This window comes from Mycteria americana, chromosome 5, assembly GCF_035582795.1.
Source record: "Mycteria americana isolate JAX WOST 10 ecotype Jacksonville Zoo and Gardens chromosome 5, USCA_MyAme_1.0, whole genome shotgun sequence".
Taxonomy (NCBI): domain Eukaryota; kingdom Metazoa; phylum Chordata; class Aves; order Ciconiiformes; family Ciconiidae; genus Mycteria; species Mycteria americana.
This window is the reverse complement of record NC_134369.1, coordinates 39,816,486-39,835,000: the sequence shown is the minus strand read 5'-3', so window position 1 is coordinate 39,835,000 and position 18,515 is coordinate 39,816,486. Positions and strand designations below refer to the sequence as shown.

At 35.0% G+C, this 18,515-nt stretch overlaps 1 protein-coding gene across 3 annotated transcripts in view; it reads left to right on the top strand.

Moving 5' to 3' along the window:
- CDIN1 (CDAN1 interacting nuclease 1) overlaps positions 1-18,515 on the top strand; it is a 130,836-nt gene that overhangs the window by 50,853 nt on the left and 61,468 nt on the right. For all 3 annotated transcript variants that reach the window (XM_075503039.1, XM_075503041.1, XM_075503040.1), the window contains 5 exons: positions 1,875-1,954; positions 2,308-2,357; positions 5,209-5,276; positions 10,394-10,459; positions 14,038-14,143. In XM_075503039.1, the coding sequence (XP_075359154.1) occupies positions 1,875-1,954; positions 2,308-2,357; positions 5,209-5,276; positions 10,394-10,459; positions 14,038-14,143 (370 nt within the window). The remainder of the gene's footprint in view (positions 1-1,874; positions 1,955-2,307; positions 2,358-5,208; positions 5,277-10,393; positions 10,460-14,037; positions 14,144-18,515) is intronic.

The following is an 18,515-nucleotide window of genomic DNA, read 5'->3' as shown; positions in this document are numbered from 1 at the left end:
AAAATAGCCCGATTTTTTCATAATCAAGTCACGATACTTAAATCAGTAGCCCTTCAAAACAGTGCTACTCAAATCTTCCTCAGTTAACACTTCGTTATTCTACCATTCTATCAGCTTCTCTATTGGCAAACTATTACTTGTGTATTATTGCTACCTACTACAAAATTGTTATTATTTTAATTTTTAGTGTTAATAAAATAAATATATACACCACCTTCTGGTTCACATTTTCAATGTTTTTATCCTGTGTACAAAACGCGTTTTTAACAGTGTAAAAAAGCTAAAGCAAAATGCCTATTTATTCTTACTGTCCACTTACAAAAGTAATGCTTATTTCATATGAGATTAATAAGATACAAATATGTAATACGGCATGATGCATCTGGAAGTGTTTTGGCTTAGTATATCATTCTCTTTAAAAACATTTGTGCAAACTTTGGCTCCTGCCTGTGATGATGCCATTCTTTGTAGCTCTTGCAAAACCTTTAAACTCATTTTGGGGTTTATATTGCTTTGCATTAGGGTATAGTTTTCTAAACAAAATAGTTTCCTGAAAATACTACTTTCAACTGAATGTGATGCTCTTAGGAGACAACATTTGGGGAGAAGGTTAAAATTACCGTCTCCTTTACTTTCAGCAGAGCGTTTACACACATTCATTAATAGTAGTAGCATTGCTGCTTATGTGGCAGATCCCTTCATGTCACAGGTTCCAGGAATCCTTTTCACAGTGTCGTCTGAGGCTTTTGATTCAGTCACTGACGACAGTGACAAAGCTTTGGCCCTGACTTGGGGCAAAACAGATGAAGAACAGGAGAAGAGTAGTTTTTCACTTTGTTTACCCGACTGAAGCACACATAGGTTAAAGGAATTTGCCTGAAGTCACAGAGGAAGTCTTTGGCAAAGCGGGGCACCTTGCTAGTCTCAAGCCTGGTCTACACTTAAGGATTCAATGGTATAAATATACCACCAACTGAACTCTGTCAGCAGTTGTTCCCAGGAAGGAGGCAGCTTGTGCTTGTGCAGCAGTGTTGTTTTTTCTCCGAGAAACTGTAAAATGAAATGTTTTATGTTTTTAGAAGGCATTTTCCTAGAATAAAGTCTTTCCACTACTATTAGTAATTAACTGGTATATGCAACTACCCAGATTAAGCATCTGGAGAGAAAACAATGCCAGTGCTTGCAAGGACTGTATTTGAAAATAAACTAAAGGCATCTCCTGATTTATGTTATTTTTTTCATTGTAGTATCAACATTAGTGAATAAAAGACTGACAAATGGTCCTAAAATCACTTCTGATTTCTTTTGTGTCTTGGATTTATACATTTGAAGAGAGCACAGAAAGCCTTTTGCCAGCTTTTACATACAGTCAAATAAATGTGTCAACACTAAATAAGTAAATAAATAAATTTGAAAACTACTAAACTGGAATCATCAAGTCTATAAAGTTCTTAAGATTGTTGAGACCAAACATTGTTTTTAAAGGCTGTTTTGAATTTTTACATATCTTCTTACTTAAGTTCCCATAGGATATGGAGGTTATTTTGAGTTACATTTTCTTTATACAAAGCAGTTTCCTTAAGAGCTGCACGATGCTTCTGAAGCACAAACTGTCCAGTGAAGCTGAGAAAGTAAACAAGGGCCTGCTTTCACCCTGTGCTAATAAAATCCTTTGGTGTTTCAAGACCTTTAGATTTAATCCTATCAGAATGGGTAAGTAGCTACAAATTTATAGGTTTGTACTTGCTGGTTGGATAATTTCCAAAATTATCAACATCATCAATGTTTTCCTTATAAAAGTATGTGTCTCTTCCTGCCAAGTGTATAACTGAACTAACAGGGTTTTTGTATGTTTATATTCTTTATTTCTCCAGCCTCCAAAACTCTTATAAATAGTATGCTACGGGACCCTTCCCAGATTCCAGATGGAGTTCTAGCAAATCAAGTCTATCAGGTATTAGTCACAGTTGTCTTTTTTTTTTTTTTTTTTTGTTCCTGTGGCAATGCTGTTATCTGCCTAGCAGAGTAAAAGATTTTAAACCTCATTTAATTACTGTCATCATAAACTATCAGTGAGGTCAGGGTGCACCATAAATGGCAATGCAATATTTGTGAGGAGAGCATTTCACTTTTTAATAGCTTGCTTTTATAGTGAATAAAAGCATGCAGTTTTTGTTTTCTGTGATTAAATCTGAACAGCATCTGATAGCCTTTTTGAAGAAAAGTAATTACTGTTTTTAAGATACTGTTTAACTATAACGGTTTGTAGTTGCCTATCACTATACTACTTCTCTTATTTGTCTGCAGTGTACTGTGAATGACTGTTGTTATGGACCACTGGTGGACTGCATCAAACAGTATCCTTTCCCATAAAATTTTAGGTGCACAATTGACGAGCTTAGACTGTGTGGAAGAGATGTGTCTAGCTTTAACCTGACATAAAGTTCTGCTTCACAAAACACGTTTCATACTCCTCTGTTTTACATTCAGTCAGCTAGAGGGTCACTGCAGAGCTTTCTCTTATACTGTTTAACAAAAATCAGATGGACCACAAGAAGTTGTCAGTTTGGTGGCTACACGTTCATATGCCTGATTGAACCTCTTTGATTTTGATTAGTTGAAATGCATGTCTAGTTTTCTATTAAGACTAGTTGACTGTGCTTTGAGCAGTGGAGTTGGACTAGATGATCTCTGGAGATACCTTCTAATCTCAACTATTCTGTGATTAAATTAGTAAGTTGCATAGGTAGTGTTCAACATTATGGCATTGCTTTCTTATGAATGTGAGTTTTAATTGGAATGTTTTCAAGTGCAATTCAGGTGTCATTGACCGATTAGTATTTTTAAACTCATATCTGGCGTTCCAGTGCAGTTCTTTTACTTTCTCTTCTTCTTAAAGGAAATGAGGCTAGCTGTAGAAAAAGCCCTATGTAGCTTGAATTTTAAGGGATTTGGTTTTTTGTAGCGTTGAAATGGTTAATTAGAGATCCTCAGTATCCAGTGAGAATACTGGGGGAACTCCACACAGTACTGAGTATTCCAGACTAAGATTATAATTTGTTAGGAATGATCACTGCGACCCCAAAGCTATTTTAATAAAGTCTGAATGAGTAGCTCTTCTGTTTCAGTCTGCTATCAAAGGAGCAATATCAAAATCATGGCCTGCTATCGCTGAGCAGGCTAGTAAGGCAATTCCCTCCCAAGCCCTAGTGAATCCTTGCATAAATCTCTGCATGCAGTTTGGGAGAAGATCTTGATTTCACTGTACAGTTGCAGGATAGGAAGGCTACAGTGATGTTTAGTTATGCATGAAAAACACCACTTCTTGTAGTTGTGATACATGTGGTGGTCACCCCTTAAAAATATGTTCTTTCCGCTAGAAATACTTGCCTAGTGTCTACTACAGAGTCAGCCCTGCTCCCATTAACAGCAGCAGCATAGAATTCTAATTGTATTTGTATTTTGTGGTTTTAATCATAGTCTCAATGAATACTTAAAATTATCTTCAACATTAAACGCAGCTCTCTGAACGTGGATTAATCTAATAAGTTACACTTTTAAAAAGATTGTTGATCACTAATTTTCATATCCAGAATTTTAAGATTAATATTTTGTTGATTAACAGTCTGGCTATAGTCTTTTGAAAGTGTTGTGTTTAAAAGTAATAATAATGCATATGTAAAATTATGAACAGTTTTTAAGAATAAATTGCGTGCAGTCTAAAAAGGTCTTTTCTATCCTCTTCAGATTCTGGGTCAAGTGAAGTTATTGAATACGCAGTGACATCAGTGAGAATAATGAGGAGTTTTTCAATTCCATTTTGGTACAGAAAAGTTTAATACTAAGCTGCGCGAGTGCATTATCTGCAAGTATGTTGCTGAATTAGATGTTAATTTTGAGGTGCATAAAATAGTTAAAAATCAATTTAAAGTTAAGGTTTTAAAAGCATAATGTCTTCTGAAGGATTGCATATTGATTTTAAATATAACTATCTAATTGTATATGCATGGACTAAAGTATGAAGTCAACCTCTTTGTAAATGCCAAGAGGCTATTTTTCAGTAATAGTTCAGATGCTTACGGGAAACTAGGCTGCTAGATTGCATGAGTAGAAAATGGCTTGTGAGGTTATTTACAAGTTTTGCCCCATGGTCATTGCCATACATCAATAACAGGTATTATTATAGACTAAGTCTAAATGTTTCTGCTTATGGTGCATTATAAATTCTGTTTGCAGTATTTTTCTTACATTTTTGCTGTTCTTCATTTGCCCCTTTTATTCTGTAACTGCTAGTAGAGTTTAACATAATATATAGTTTCAATTGATAAAAACTGTGTATATATATGAAATTATTCCATACAATTAAGTTTTTTGCTGTTCAGCATAAAGTGTTGCTATAAATTAAGTAATTAACTCTAATGGTAAGGTGATCTGTAGTTTAAGTTTTCAGGAGTTACTCTAAACAGAGTTAGGAACATAAGTGTTTTTAATGTAGGATCCTTTATCATGATGTTCTATAAGATTCTTCTTAAAAGCTTCCAGAATAGAACTTTGACCTCCAGGAGGATACATTAAAAATATTTGATGTGGTGACTTTTTTACATATTGCTAAGAATAGCACATTGGATCAACAGACCGTCAGTGAAGTGAAAAGGACTTCACTATAAAATATTATTTCATCCTTCCCTGACATTAGTTCATGCTTCTGAAAAATCAATTAAAAGGATGTTTTGTTACAGTTAAGATGTTTCAGATGGATGTAGTGCCTATCAATTTCAGAATATAAAGAAAAAAATGGTTTATTTCATTCTTTGCTGAATTAGACAATTGATACACTAGTCAGTAAAGAGCAACTTAAAAGGAATTTAATGACATGTTTTAAGCTCATGCTTTCTTTTAAATTTGGGGAGGGGGGGATAAAGCAAAAATGCCAATATTACCCTTATTTATACTGAATAAATATGATCTAATGGGTCTTAATTTTGTAAAACATATGCTGATGATACAGTAGTCTGATTTTCACAAAGTGCTAAATGCCTCTGAAAATCCCTGTAAGGCATTTCAAAACTTAGAGTTCAAATCCTTGATCACTCCTGACGTGCAGATGAAGGCCAATAAATTTTATCATGAATTACTTTACGTATGATATTTTTCTGAAGTTGGTTCTTTTCCAAAGTAATCTTCCATTCCTTAACCTAAAGCTATCAGCGCTATTGGGCATGAGCATGAAGTCTTGCTGCGAGAAATGCTTTTGGAAAAAAATCTCTCTTTCATAGGTAAGAATCTGTAGTAAAGGCTAGCCAGTGAATCCTTAACTTCAAAGAGTTCGGTGACTGTTTACTTAAGAAAAAAGTAAGCCTCAATGCTCTTTGTATTAGGTAGTAAAGGAAGAGTAAAAAATGATTGATGCTGTACATGTTATCTTTTATTGATTTAGAACTGAGCAGGAACTCAGTTACCTAATACCCAATATATACAGCACATGCACAGGCTTGCAATTAATATTTTATAGAATAAGTAGCTGAAAAAAATGCTTTAATATCTGCTGCAGTATTACTTTTGGTGTCATGAGATATTAGCCATAATCTAGGCCTTATGAGACTTAGGAGGAAGCATAAGAAATATTAGCTTCAGAATGCTTTATGTATTAAAGAACTGCTAGAGGATTCACTCATTTAGCTTTCTGTGCAGTGTCTGCTGAATTTTTGCCCCCTGCCTCCCAACCAATGCAAGCACTGTTTTCACAATCCCTATATTTAAAGTTATTTTAAGGATTAATTAGTTAGAAAGTTACTTTCATTTTTTTCTTTTAGCCTGCACTAAGTTTCTTGTATATGAGTTCCATTAAAACAATGATTAGCGTTTAAAGCATCATTTCTCTTATTGTGATAATAAACTTAACAATGACTTCTTAAATCTTGGATTCCTTATGTGATGAGACAATAACAAAGTGAAGTGCTGTCTTTTGTTAATGGTTGAGTATCGTACTAAATTTGTGTGATCAGGGAATTTTGCTGGTTTTACCAGAAACTATGATCTCTGCTAAAGCTAGTCAGGTTAAGATTTCGGAAACCTTAAACAAATTTAAGAAATTAGAAAGAGTATTAACATTTTTAAAATATTTGTCCGTATGATTAAGGAACAGAGTTAGTGTGCTCTTTTATTTTAGAGAAAAATAAAAAAAAGACAGGAATAACTATTGCACACAAACTTGCAGTTGACATTCTGAAAATGTGAGGAGGTAGTTTTTCCTACTGGGCTATAAGAGCAGAGATAGAGGTAATAGGCTTAAGCTGTAATTGCAGAGGGATGTTGAGTTAAAATACTAAACAGTTCTAGGAACAATAAGTATAAAACAAGCTGCCAGGGAAGGTTATGGAATCACCCTCAATGAAAAATTCAAGGCTAGACTTGACACTCATCCATCAAAGCAGGTAATGAAATCAATCCTGTCACGATACAAGGGAATGGACTAGATGACTCACTAATGGATCCTCAACCCAACGATTATCATTTTATTTGGCTTGTGCAAGCTTGTGTAGTATACAAATCAGATTTAAATTTTAATGTTTCATGACCTTGGATGAGCATCAATTTTGTCTTTAGAAATAAGCTCTAAGAAATTTGTGCTGTCAAATCAAAATATCTAGAATGGGTTAACTCACTAGAATATAAAGATACAAATGAGAGAGCTTAATTTATTGTTTACATTTTATGTATACTGAACTATTTTTAGTCATGATCTAAGATATGTTAAAGGGTTATATTTATTATTTCTCTGCATTGCATGTGCCTAAGGTTCTAGGTGTGATTTTAAAAAAAAAAAAAAAAAAAAAGCTTTTCCTAAGTATCTGCAAGATGAACCCTACTGAACCCCTTGCAATAAAACCTTTCCTTTCTGAAAAATTAGTTACAAAACTGCTTGAAGAAAACCTCAGGAAAACAGAAGAGATGACAGTATTTCCTATAGGTCAACAAATTCAGGCTTTGTTAGGCTATGAGTAAGACTGCATTCCAGTTTTGAAGATGGCTTATGACTAAATTGCTGTACTTGCAATTCCATTACTTTTTAACACGTTAAAGCAACAGAATTCTTGCAGTTTCCATGTTAGTGTACTATTCCAGTGTACTATTCTTCAAGAATAGTAAGGTTTTTGTATCAACTATGTTCACCTGGGCAACAGAGAGTCTATTACAGGAGAAGAAAGCACAGTCAAAGGACACAGTGAATATAAATTGCCCCAGTATAGTCTTGGAGCATGAAACAGCTTTTCAGGTCCAGGACGTAATTTGTCTGTTTTTAGAGCAGTTAGCTTTCAAGGCCTACAGATCGGAAGTAACACCTTCAGATTCACCCAGAAATTGATTGGAAACCTATACAAACTAATGGGGTTTGCATTTTATTAATCCACTGTTCATGTGAAGCATATCATATACCATGTCCTCTCTTCAGCAAAAACACAGCTCTCAAGTCTTTTATCATTTTGCCTGAGATTAAAGAGATGAGTGGAAGCTTTCTCTCAAAACAGGCTAACAATTTCACTTGCCATACTGAAATGCCAGGAATTTCTTGGTTCTATGTAGGATCTTCATTTTTTTTATATCTTTGCCATGAATATATTAGGAAAGCTTTTAGCTATGGGAAGGTACTGACCTTTGTCTGGAATCTTATCTTCCTTTGGTTCCCACCATGATGTCCCTCAGTAGTAGCCTGGATATAAATCATGAAATCTGATCGGTGTTTTCTGCTGTAATCTTAAATTTGCAGTTGCTGCTCATTCATGCACCAACAGAAGAATGTTTTGTTTCTTTGTTACATCCAGAGGCTAGTATAAGAACAATGATGTGTTAAACGGTTATGATTGAGTGTAAAGTTATGGTAAAGATGAAGTTCCAGTTTTGTTGGAAATCTAAATTAATGGGGAATCTGTAGAATAACTACTTATTACATTTCAATGTAATTTTCAAATCTGAGCATGCATAAATGTAACTTGTCAAAGCTGCTATGGGCTGGCCTTGAAGCAGTTGTTAAATTTTTCTCTTCATCCATGCAAGAGCTAAAAGATCTTTTAAGGTGCAGAATGCTACCTCTGTAGCTTCTGGACCAATATGAAACATACCTGGGCTGAAAAGCTAGAACTTCTTTTCTTTTGATGGGGTTTTGGTTTAAAAAAATACTTTATAGTGACTGTGGGGAGTTTCTGTAATTCTTATTCTTTTTTTCTTCCACAAAGTTAAAAAAGCTTCAAAATACTTGAAGAAAGAGTAATATGTAATTATGCTCCTACCCATGATAGACAACTCACATCAATAATAAACCTGTTTTTTAACATATTTTCGAATGTTTATCATAATACACAATGTTAGGAGAAACCAAGTGAAAACATTCAGAAACAGATTTAAAATAAAAAACATGTTCTTTTTCAAGCGATATGTTAGGGTCAAATTATTTAAAAGTAATTGGACATCCCTGAAAAAAAGAGTCTGCTGAAGAATATTAAAAGTAATGCTGATGCAAACTCCAGGTCAAAGACCTGCCGAGTTGACCCATCAGGAAATGTTTTTATATCTATCCTGATTTTCAGTAGGGTGTTTTTAAGGTACATTTCTCTGAATTTGTGATACTAGCATTTGTTAGATGTGATAGAAAAGACTGAGCTTTCTATTACCATTTGTGCACTCTTAAATAATGAAAATTTCATTTAGGACATCCTGTTGTCTTTTCTAGACTGTTTCAAACAATTAAGCGCAGGTTACAGTTAAATAGAGTTGGATAAAACTGGATTATTCTTTATTTTTATCAAGATTAAGAGATTACTTAGAACATTAATTCATTTTTATGTTATGGCATAAAACTGTCTATTCATAGGTTCTGTTAAATTAGAACCTTGTTAATCTAAAAATCTTTTATCCATATACCTGACAATCTTTGAAAAAATAGCCAACAACCAAGTCTGTCTCCAAATCCTAGAGAAGTTGAATAGCTGATTGGGTGATATAATGAAGTGTTACATTTCAGAGAATTGTATTTACAATATAGTGTGCTTACAGTGAAGAAATACTCTCAAATTTCAAAAGAAATACTACAGCTATCAAAAAGAATAAACAGCTATTGCAGTTTACACTTAAGTGAATGTACAACTTCCCAAAATTACTCCTGTCCCACTTTCAGTATTAGTTCACTATAAAAAAAAAAAAATACTTCAGAGTTATATTCTTCAATGAGAAAGAGGAGGGAAGTTTGCTTTAGGCACTTATAAAATATTTTGATTTCTAAGAGTGTATGTTTTTCTTGATATTAAAATGTTACTTGGACTCAAACTACTGACCTTTCAGGATATGCGCAAAGTATTCTAAAACTGAGTTCTGAACATTGGCCATGAAACTACTGTCCTAACCTGATAAATGGATTGGAAATAAGCTACCCAACAGTGAGAATGGACCATTAATTTTAATCAAAGGTGATGTAGAAAGGCGAATGGGATGCATGACAATGTCAACAGCCCAGTAGGTGTTAAGGGGCTACACAGCCTTACTTGTTACTAGGTAGTGCCATTAGTTGAGCTTGGGTGAAGACAGAAAGCCATGCCTGGAATTGAATGACCAGGTCACTCCAAATTCTAATGGAGAAATGGTGTTTCAGAAATACCAATGTAATGGTATCGGAAATCAAGGACAATAGTTTAGAAAATATTAAGGGCTTGCTTTGGGCTTTTTTTTTTTTTTTTAAAGGAAGCATCTTTTGTCATTTGTGGTTTTATCTTGCTCACTCATTATTGTTTCTTGAAATATTCAGCTCTAATATTTGTAAGCAATAGAATTGTATTGTTAATGTTAACAGAATTTCTAAATCTTTATATGTTCTGAAATTTGATAAATTCTATAGAATGCTGGATGCAAGAGAAACTAAAATTGTGGCTTCTCTCTCCTTTAATAAATTTCTGGAAGAGAAGGATTTTCTTGTTCTTTTTTTAACAACTTGATGCTAACATTAAAATAAAACCAAGAAGGCAGCTACAGTATATCTACATTTGCGGTGTTGGTAGGATTAATCTTAACAGCTTCCTAATGTGGGGAGGCTCTTCTTTCAATCAGCAAATATACCTCTTTATTTTGAATATTTGGGGGTTATAAAATACTGTATGACAGCTTGAATTAATGATGTTTATAATGAAGACATAAAAATGCAGGGATGACAAAGAAGCATTTTTATATCCATGCTTCAGGTTTTCTATGAAGGTTCATTTAATCTGACACAGCATTGCATGCATAAGAAAGATATGTATGACTGCATTAGTAATTCTTGCACTCTTACTTAAAATAAAATTAATTATACTGCTGCCTACTTAATAGAATAGTTTTATAAACAATAGTTCTTATTCTCTATGTATAGCTGAAGATCAGCTTCGTGCAAAGGGTTATGACAAAACACCAGACTTTATTTTAGAAGTGCCAGTAGGTAAGTCTTTTAAAAGAATTTGTATTATTTTATTTTGTGTAGAAGTGTTCATGCTAAAATATTATGGCTACTTAAATGAAGTATATTATAAGATACTACAAATTAGTCTCTTTTCTCAGTAGTTACCCAATTAATTTTAAGAACTTCTAGTTTTGGTCAGAGAGGTTTGATCATAAGTAGTATTACCCAGTGTTTCCTCTTTGGTCTCTGCATATTTTTGTCTCATTATCACAAAAAGGAAAAAAAGAAAACCAGGCACAATAAGAACTCCCAAATCCTTACTTCCTGTCACTTGCTGTGCCCACTGTCTTTGAGAACTGAACTATGAAATACCTATAATTGTCTTAAACTTCTAGACCCAATCAGTTCAAAGCAGTCTTAAGAGTATTACCATTACACCTATAAGTCATTGCATAAAGGTTTGTCATTGTGCAGTTATTCTTTTGCCATCACTTTGCATATAAATACCACTCTGCAGTTCTCTATTTTTTAAAAGCCTGCATAGCAAGAAGGAATAAAAGTAGGTATGAAGGTCATGTCAAATTTCATCTACATTTTCTGGTCTTGAGGCCATGTAAGAACGTAATCAGATGACCTAGTGGCTGGGCCATGGAAGAAAAAGCATCCATATTGTCCAAGTGTAAAGGGATTATTAATTAGTTTTTGTAAACTGACTTTCATGCCAAAAGACTTCTGCTTCGCCTCCATAGAACGCAGCACCTGTCTATGCAGATGCCTACTGTTGTGTCTATCAGAGAAAATAAGAAGACTGAAAGCAATGTGTGAAAGTCATATACATGACTAGTTTTTTGTTCTTTATATTGACAACAGTTGGAATTCTTACTGAGATAACTGATTTGTACACTGATAGAAGGAATTGAGTGTGTACTATAAAATGTTTCACTACTCAGAAGTGCTTGAGATACCATCTTTCAGCACAATAATCTGTTATCCAATAGATAGTCAACTATGTATATAGGAGTCTTCTGAAAAGTTTTTAAAGACTTTCCTTAGCTCAGTGATGTTTGTATTCCTAATCATGTTTCCAAACAAGAGAAATGGTAGTGATGTTAGTAAGAGGTTATACGTACAAAATAAAAAATACCTTTGTAACTGAACCAATCCATATTTGAAACGGTGAGATTTGCCGTCCTAATGATCTGCAATTCACTCTTGTCAAGCCACACTTGGAGAGTTTTCAGTGGATTTCTTCTACTTCACTTCCATACCTCTTACTTGTGGAGGGTCTCAGGAAGCTACCAAGAACTTGGGAGGATGAGGGAATGGTTGTTTTTTATCAAGTCTAAAGTTAACAGGGAAGATTGTGGAATTACAGAATCACAGAATGGCTGATGCTGGAAGGGACGTCTAGTGGTCATCTGCTCAAGCAGGGTCACCTGGAGCTGGTTGCCCAGGTGGTTTTTGAATATCTCCAAGGATGGAGACTCTGCAACCTCTCTGGGCAACCTGTCCCAGTGCTGTCACCCTCACAGTAAAGAAGTGTTTCCTGATGCTCAGACGGACCTTCCCATGTTTCAATTTGTGCCCATTGCCTCTGGTCCTGTCAGTGGGCACCACTGCCTGGGCACCACTGAAAAGAGCCTGGCTCCCTCTTTTTAACACCTGCCCTTCAGATAGTTATATGCATTGATAAGATTCTCCAGTAGTGTGGACTTACAATATACACAATATGTACTTGGTATTAAGATACTCACTTTTACATTAGAAACAGATAAGATTATATCCCAACTGTTCAGGAGCCTGATTAAATGGAAACTAGAAAAGCAACTAGGAGCTAATTTTTTTAATGCTTGAGAAGGGAAACTAGGAAACACCCAAAAGAATTTCTGGGTTTGTAATATTACCCTATTAGAAAGAAGGTTAAAAATAGCCATTAATTTGTTTGCATGGATTTGCCCCTAAAAGTCCAAATAGTGATAGTGCATTACTTTCTTCAAATTATTTCAGTCACTTGAGATTGGCAGGAAATCATTTTCTACCTGCTGCCTGATCTGAACTAATGTATGGCAGTCCTTGCATTCTTTTCTTCATGACTCAGTACGTAGGTAAGAAAGGCAAATGTTTCTTAGAAATTGCTTCTCAACTGACTACACAGTTTATGCCTCAGCTATTTTATCTCCTGGGGTCTAAAGGTGTTGGGGGTGGGGGGAGGATGTGGTAGTATAGGCCTACACAATATAGACCTTTCAGTACTTAAAGGGGGCTTATAAGAAAGATAGGGACAAACTTTTTAGCAGGGCCTGTTGCGATAGGACAAGGGGTAATGGTTTTAAACTAAAAGAGGGTAGATTTAGACTAGATATAAGGAAGCAAGTTTTTACAATGAGGGTGGTGAAACACTGGAACAGGTTGCCCAGAGAGGTGGTAGATGCCCCATCCCTGGAAACATTCAAGGTCAGGTTGGAAGGGGCTCTGAGCAACCTGATCTAGCTGAAGATGTCCCTGCTCATTGCAGGAGGGGTTGGACTAGATGACCTTTAAAGGTCCCTTCTAACCCAAACTATTCTATGATTCTATGGTAAGTTAACTTGGTTACTGATAGCAGGGTAGTGGTGGCATATAGAGCTTAGTGTGGTGACTTCATGAGTTATTTACCCAGATTTCCTGAGTAATTTTACAGTCTGTGGTCAATCATGTGCTGCCATAGCCTCTTCTAATCTTTCTGTATTGTGTCTGGGTCTGCATGCTCTTTGAGTAGCTCATCCCAGGTCAAACTTAGGCTAAGACATCATGGCTGTGGATATCATAGGGAACTCAAAATAAAGGAAGCATTTTTAAAGACCTCAATAATGATACCTCACATTACCTTCTTGGAGAAAGAATGATCTTTTAGAGTGGTTCTCATGATTTCTCCTGCAAAATTAGGTTGCCAACTTCAGAGAGGACTTTCCTTTTACCAAAAAAAGATAATTTTATTAATATTAGAAATTCACTCTTCCAAGAAATGAGGAAAGACATGAACCAAAGCAAATCCCACAGCATTGAAAGAAACAGAAATTCAAAATCACATTTTTTCACGTAAGCCTTCTTATTCCTAACTTCTTTCTGGTGAAGCATTACTGATTTTGCAAAAGTAAGGAAGCAGATATATATCTATGATAAACATTCTTGCCGTTCTCACACCTTCTTCTCTGGATTGGTGAGAAGTTTCTGGTTTTAGCAGCTTCACTAACTGTTGTCATTATTCACCAGAAGTTTTCAATTCCTTACCTGACAACTCCTTTCCAGCAAAGTAAGGTTGAAAATAGGATGCAATTGTACCTTAGTCTAGTCCCTTTTTCCTTACATTCTGTTTGTGTTAGAATAAATGCATATATCTACAACAGGGTGTAATTAAACTGAATTTGATATAATTATCCATTAAAATATTTTCTGGTACTTTCTTTTTTAAAAGTGTCCTATGTGCATATTTGAAAGATATTTTTACAAATATGTAACTCTGTTGCAACATTAATTATGTGGTAGATTGGGGGGTAAATAGGATATTCCCAAACACATTCTTGCAGGCTGTTGAGTTTGATTTTCAGAGTTCACTTTATTTTCTGCTGTCACCCTAGCTGTTGAAGGACACGTAATTCACTGGATTGAAAGCAAAGCCTCATTCGGTGATGAAAGTAGCCACCAAGCCTACTTGCAGGACCAGTTTTGGAGCTACTGGAACAGGTACATTTCTGTTATTTTTCCTTATAGATAAATAGGACTGCATTTTTAAAAGAAGTTACTGGAAAACACACTAGTGACTTTTGTATTAAGCCATGTGAACAAAATACATGTTACTAATTTGGCATTTTGAATGTCATTAATTAGCATGTCAAATTGGAATGCTGAAATATTTGTGAAAAATTCACTTCATAATTGTTAACATGCAGCAGGTACATATGGTGATTTTGCAATGATGCTAGATGACAAAATAAGTTACTTTGGTACAGAAGTTATATGTCAATTTTTTTAGTACCTGACTTTGAAGGAAGATCTTGCTGTAACATTATGTAATACCTGCAAGGTGCCAAATTTATTATAAAATCTTCACAAACGAGGTGGGCTTTGTGTGTAAAGAACTTTTATTGCTCATAGTCATTGTATCTAGGACAATACTGTTTCACTGGGTTTTTTTAAATAATTTTTTTTTGTATGTTCTTTACGTTTTAAACAGTAATAACAATTATCTTCAAGGTAAAAAATGTAGTGAGTATTTGCAGGAACATAAGGAGGGAAATAAGTTATGCCAGACAGAATTTTTGAACATGTTGATGGTATTGATATAAAGATCTTTTCTTTTAAAGATGGTTAAAATAGTTCTGCTTTATTCTTATAAAGGTCTTTATTGTATATATTTCTATATCTTATCATGGTATTAGAAGCCTCCTTACTAGAGGATTTTTCTTCCAAAAAAAATCCTAAACGAGATGCTTCATCTTCAGTTCCATTTTTATGCATGGTGGAACCCTAAGCAAGGTAGTAAGTGAGGTAAATGGAAGTTTTAATAAAGAATTTTTTAAAGCGTAAATTTAGAAGTCTCCTCAGTGTTCACAAGAGAGCATCAATGAAATCTGAGCGATAGGGGAGAAGATAGCACAAATGTGTGAACATGCAACAAATAGACAACGTGTGCTATCAGAGGCTAGTCTGGTGACCGTTAGTATTTCAGCTGAATATGAGAAACGCCAAGGTGAAAATAGCTAGTCATAGCTTTGGAAATACCTTTAAAGCAGATTCTATAGGTGGCAGCAGAGAAGGAGAAACCAAATCTTGAGAATAACATCATCAGAGTTCACAATTATGCTCTGCTGCCACAACAGTCTTGATTGACATGAGAAGGACCTGCTCTTATTTGGCAATCCCAGAAAGCAGTGACTTGTAAAACTTGAATCAAGGTAACGGGAACCTCAGGAAGACTGTCAGTTGTTGAATGAAGATACTATACTACAGGAAATTTGTAGAAAAGAATCTGTGAAACGTATAACCAGAGTACAAGACTTAGAAAGAAATTTGAGTATATACAGTATCTAGGCAAATGGTGAGAATGGCAGGAAAGATGCTGATGCAAATGGTGCTGAACTTGCACATCAGTGTAAATAAGAGGAGATGGAACAGCTCAGGCTGGGAGGAGTCCATTAGATGTACTGGCTGGAATATATTCTGAGGAGAAAGGGTGCATTTGAAGAGATCTGTGATGGTATCAGAGAAAAGCAGCTCCAAGAAGTGAATTTTAAATAGATAACATGAGCATAAACATACTCACTAGATTGAGATCGGGTGAAAGTTGAGTAGACAAGTAGGATGAAGGCACTGATTCATTTGTTGATTGCAGTAAAGTTGCCGTTGCAAAGTTGAAGTTGTAGTTTCTGTCTTTTTTTTGTGCTGAACAAAATGACTATCCATGTTTTGGTTTGAGCTATAAAATGTGTAAAACATTTGAGAATAGTGTGTACCATTGGAATCTGCCATTTCCGAAAGAAACTTCTCTTATGGTTTTATCAGGAAACCAAGACACAGCTAACTTCATTTTAATTTTATCATGTACTAATTAATATTGCAACTCCAAAAATGGAATAACATCTCTCACTGAGCTGTTAGTCAAGTACCTTTAATGTTGCAAAAGCTAGACTGAATTGACACGTGGATCGGTAAGACTGTTTTGGACATAGTTTTGAGATTTTGCCAGATCTTCTGTTACAGCTGTTCATATTGAACACAACTACAAAAGTTTTTGATTCTTAAATATAGTGACTTCACATTCATATAAAGGAAACTAGAAATCTCCTTAGTGAGATTTGTTACTCCCTAAATCCAGAATTTAATGATAGGTTAGCTATGGAAATTAGGCAGATTTCTGTGGGTTTTTTTAAAAGAACAAATCCTGTTAGTTTTAATTTTGGTACTGCTTGGCCAAACTAACAGTATCACATCTTCTGAAATGAATTTTGAGTTACTGCAGCTTCTTCTAATATGACAGTTGGGTTAATGAACACTTGTTGACAGGTTGCACATAGGTTAGACATTTAACTTTCATTGCTCTCTGAAACTATTTATATGAAAAGACACAGGTGTAGCTGCACAAACTGTGAATCAGTTTTGTATGATTTAAGCAGCCTATGTGAGGATCTCTCAAGTGAGAACCAGCTTCCCAGTCAATACACTGCACCTGTGTGTCTCCTTTCCTCTTGAAGGAGGAAGCATTTGGAGAAGAAGCATCAGTTCACAATAGAAATATCATGACATTCAACTGATAGCTTAGGGTTTTGTAAACCTGATCTGTTGGTTGATCTTAAAGCCGAAATGAAATTGGAGAGAAAACCTGTAACATCGCCTGTTAGATGTGGATAGAAATAGATGTCTAGATACTTTGAAAGGAATGAAGGTGAGCGGTTTTAGACCTTTTCTATTCAGCTTTTTTATTGTTTCTCTGAAAAGTAGGAGTGAGACTGGAAAAGTTTCTAGGTTCTTTTCCCACATCTGTCACAGATGTAAGTTTAATTCGGTACACAATCTGACTGAAAGCTTTGAACATAGCTGTAGTTTGTTTGCTGTTATGTGTGTATTTCATTAAATCCTGTGCTCTGTGCTAACTAAATCTGTGAGTGTCTTAAATTGGTCTGTACTGACAGGAAAGAAATGGCACTTTCTCATTTAACAGAACAGCTCCCTAGATGCAGTCAACCATGTCTATTCACCTCAGTGCAAAAGAACACCTTTTTATTACTCTGAGTTCTGCAGGGACAGCTTAGCAAGGTTTTTTATGGCTCATACATCAATGGTATTGTTAAGCAATTTTCAGTTGCAGTGCTGCACTGCAACCTCATCTTCAAATTAAGCTTCACATTAAAAATGTACAAAGTGTACCTTGTCAGTGGGTTTGCACAGTTGTAATTTAAGATGGTGTTTAGATATTGAGAATTTTCAATAATAAAGAAACAGGAAAAAGCAAGTTTGGTCTTGCATATTCCCAGACTGATTTTGCAGAGTGGTGTTTTAGAAAAAAGCTATTTTATATACTGAACAAACTTAGTATAAAATGATTCATGTACTTAGAGAATCCCTTCCCTCAATATGTTTGTTCCTTTAAAGTGGTGGCATCCACTGAGCAGCCTATAGCTTTCACTGCCACTGGGTAAACAAAACAACTGCATGTGCAAAGTATAATTGCTTTGTGCACATGTAGTAGATACCACACTTTCCATTGTTCACTGGCCTACATTGGTGTATTTCTTGTAACCATGAGGATAAAAAACTGTTGAATAGTGTGTGTGACCAAAGGTAATTTGGAGAGCATGAACAGGAAGTAACACAGATTGCGCATTAGAACAGGGTCTGAGAACACATTGTGAATTATTTGAGGGTTTAAAGGAATGCTGCTGTTTCTTTTTTTCCTGTAGTGTCTAACTTTTAAATTTTTGCTAACTTAAATTAAAAATTGGAGTCCTGGCTGTAAAAGTCTGTTAGTCAGAGCCGATAGGCATGACCGCTGTTTTCTAAGAGGCATATAGAGATCAGCAGCACACGGTTCAAATAGTAATTAGTGTGTGTACTGTCAGTGACTTGCTGTAAGAAGATATAAACTCAAATACAGCAATTTACATTTTCTGTCTTCTGCAAGCCTGACTAAGGCATATGTACATTCTGGAATGTAATTTCTAGAGAGTCCCAGGAGAACGCTTGATGCCGTTATTAGCTAAAGAAACTTTACTATATGTGAGGAAGACCGTAGGAAAATGTCATATTTGACACTGATATTAAACTAAAGGTAATTTCACGTAGTGAAAGAGAAGCATTTCATCCTCTCTTTGAATAAGAATGGTAAGTCATCCCTGTACTAAATTCCTTCCCCCATTTGCTTGTATTCTAAATGTTGTCCTGTGCTTCTGCTTTTTTGAAAGAATAAATAAAAGCAGGTTTCCCATAAGTAATTTTAAAATAGTAACCACACTTTTTGGAAGCCTTGGAATCTGGAAATTCATTATTAAGTGTGTTGTTAATTATTACATTATGTCTGACCTCGAGACTTCAGTTTATAACTGAGTAAAATTATAGAGTC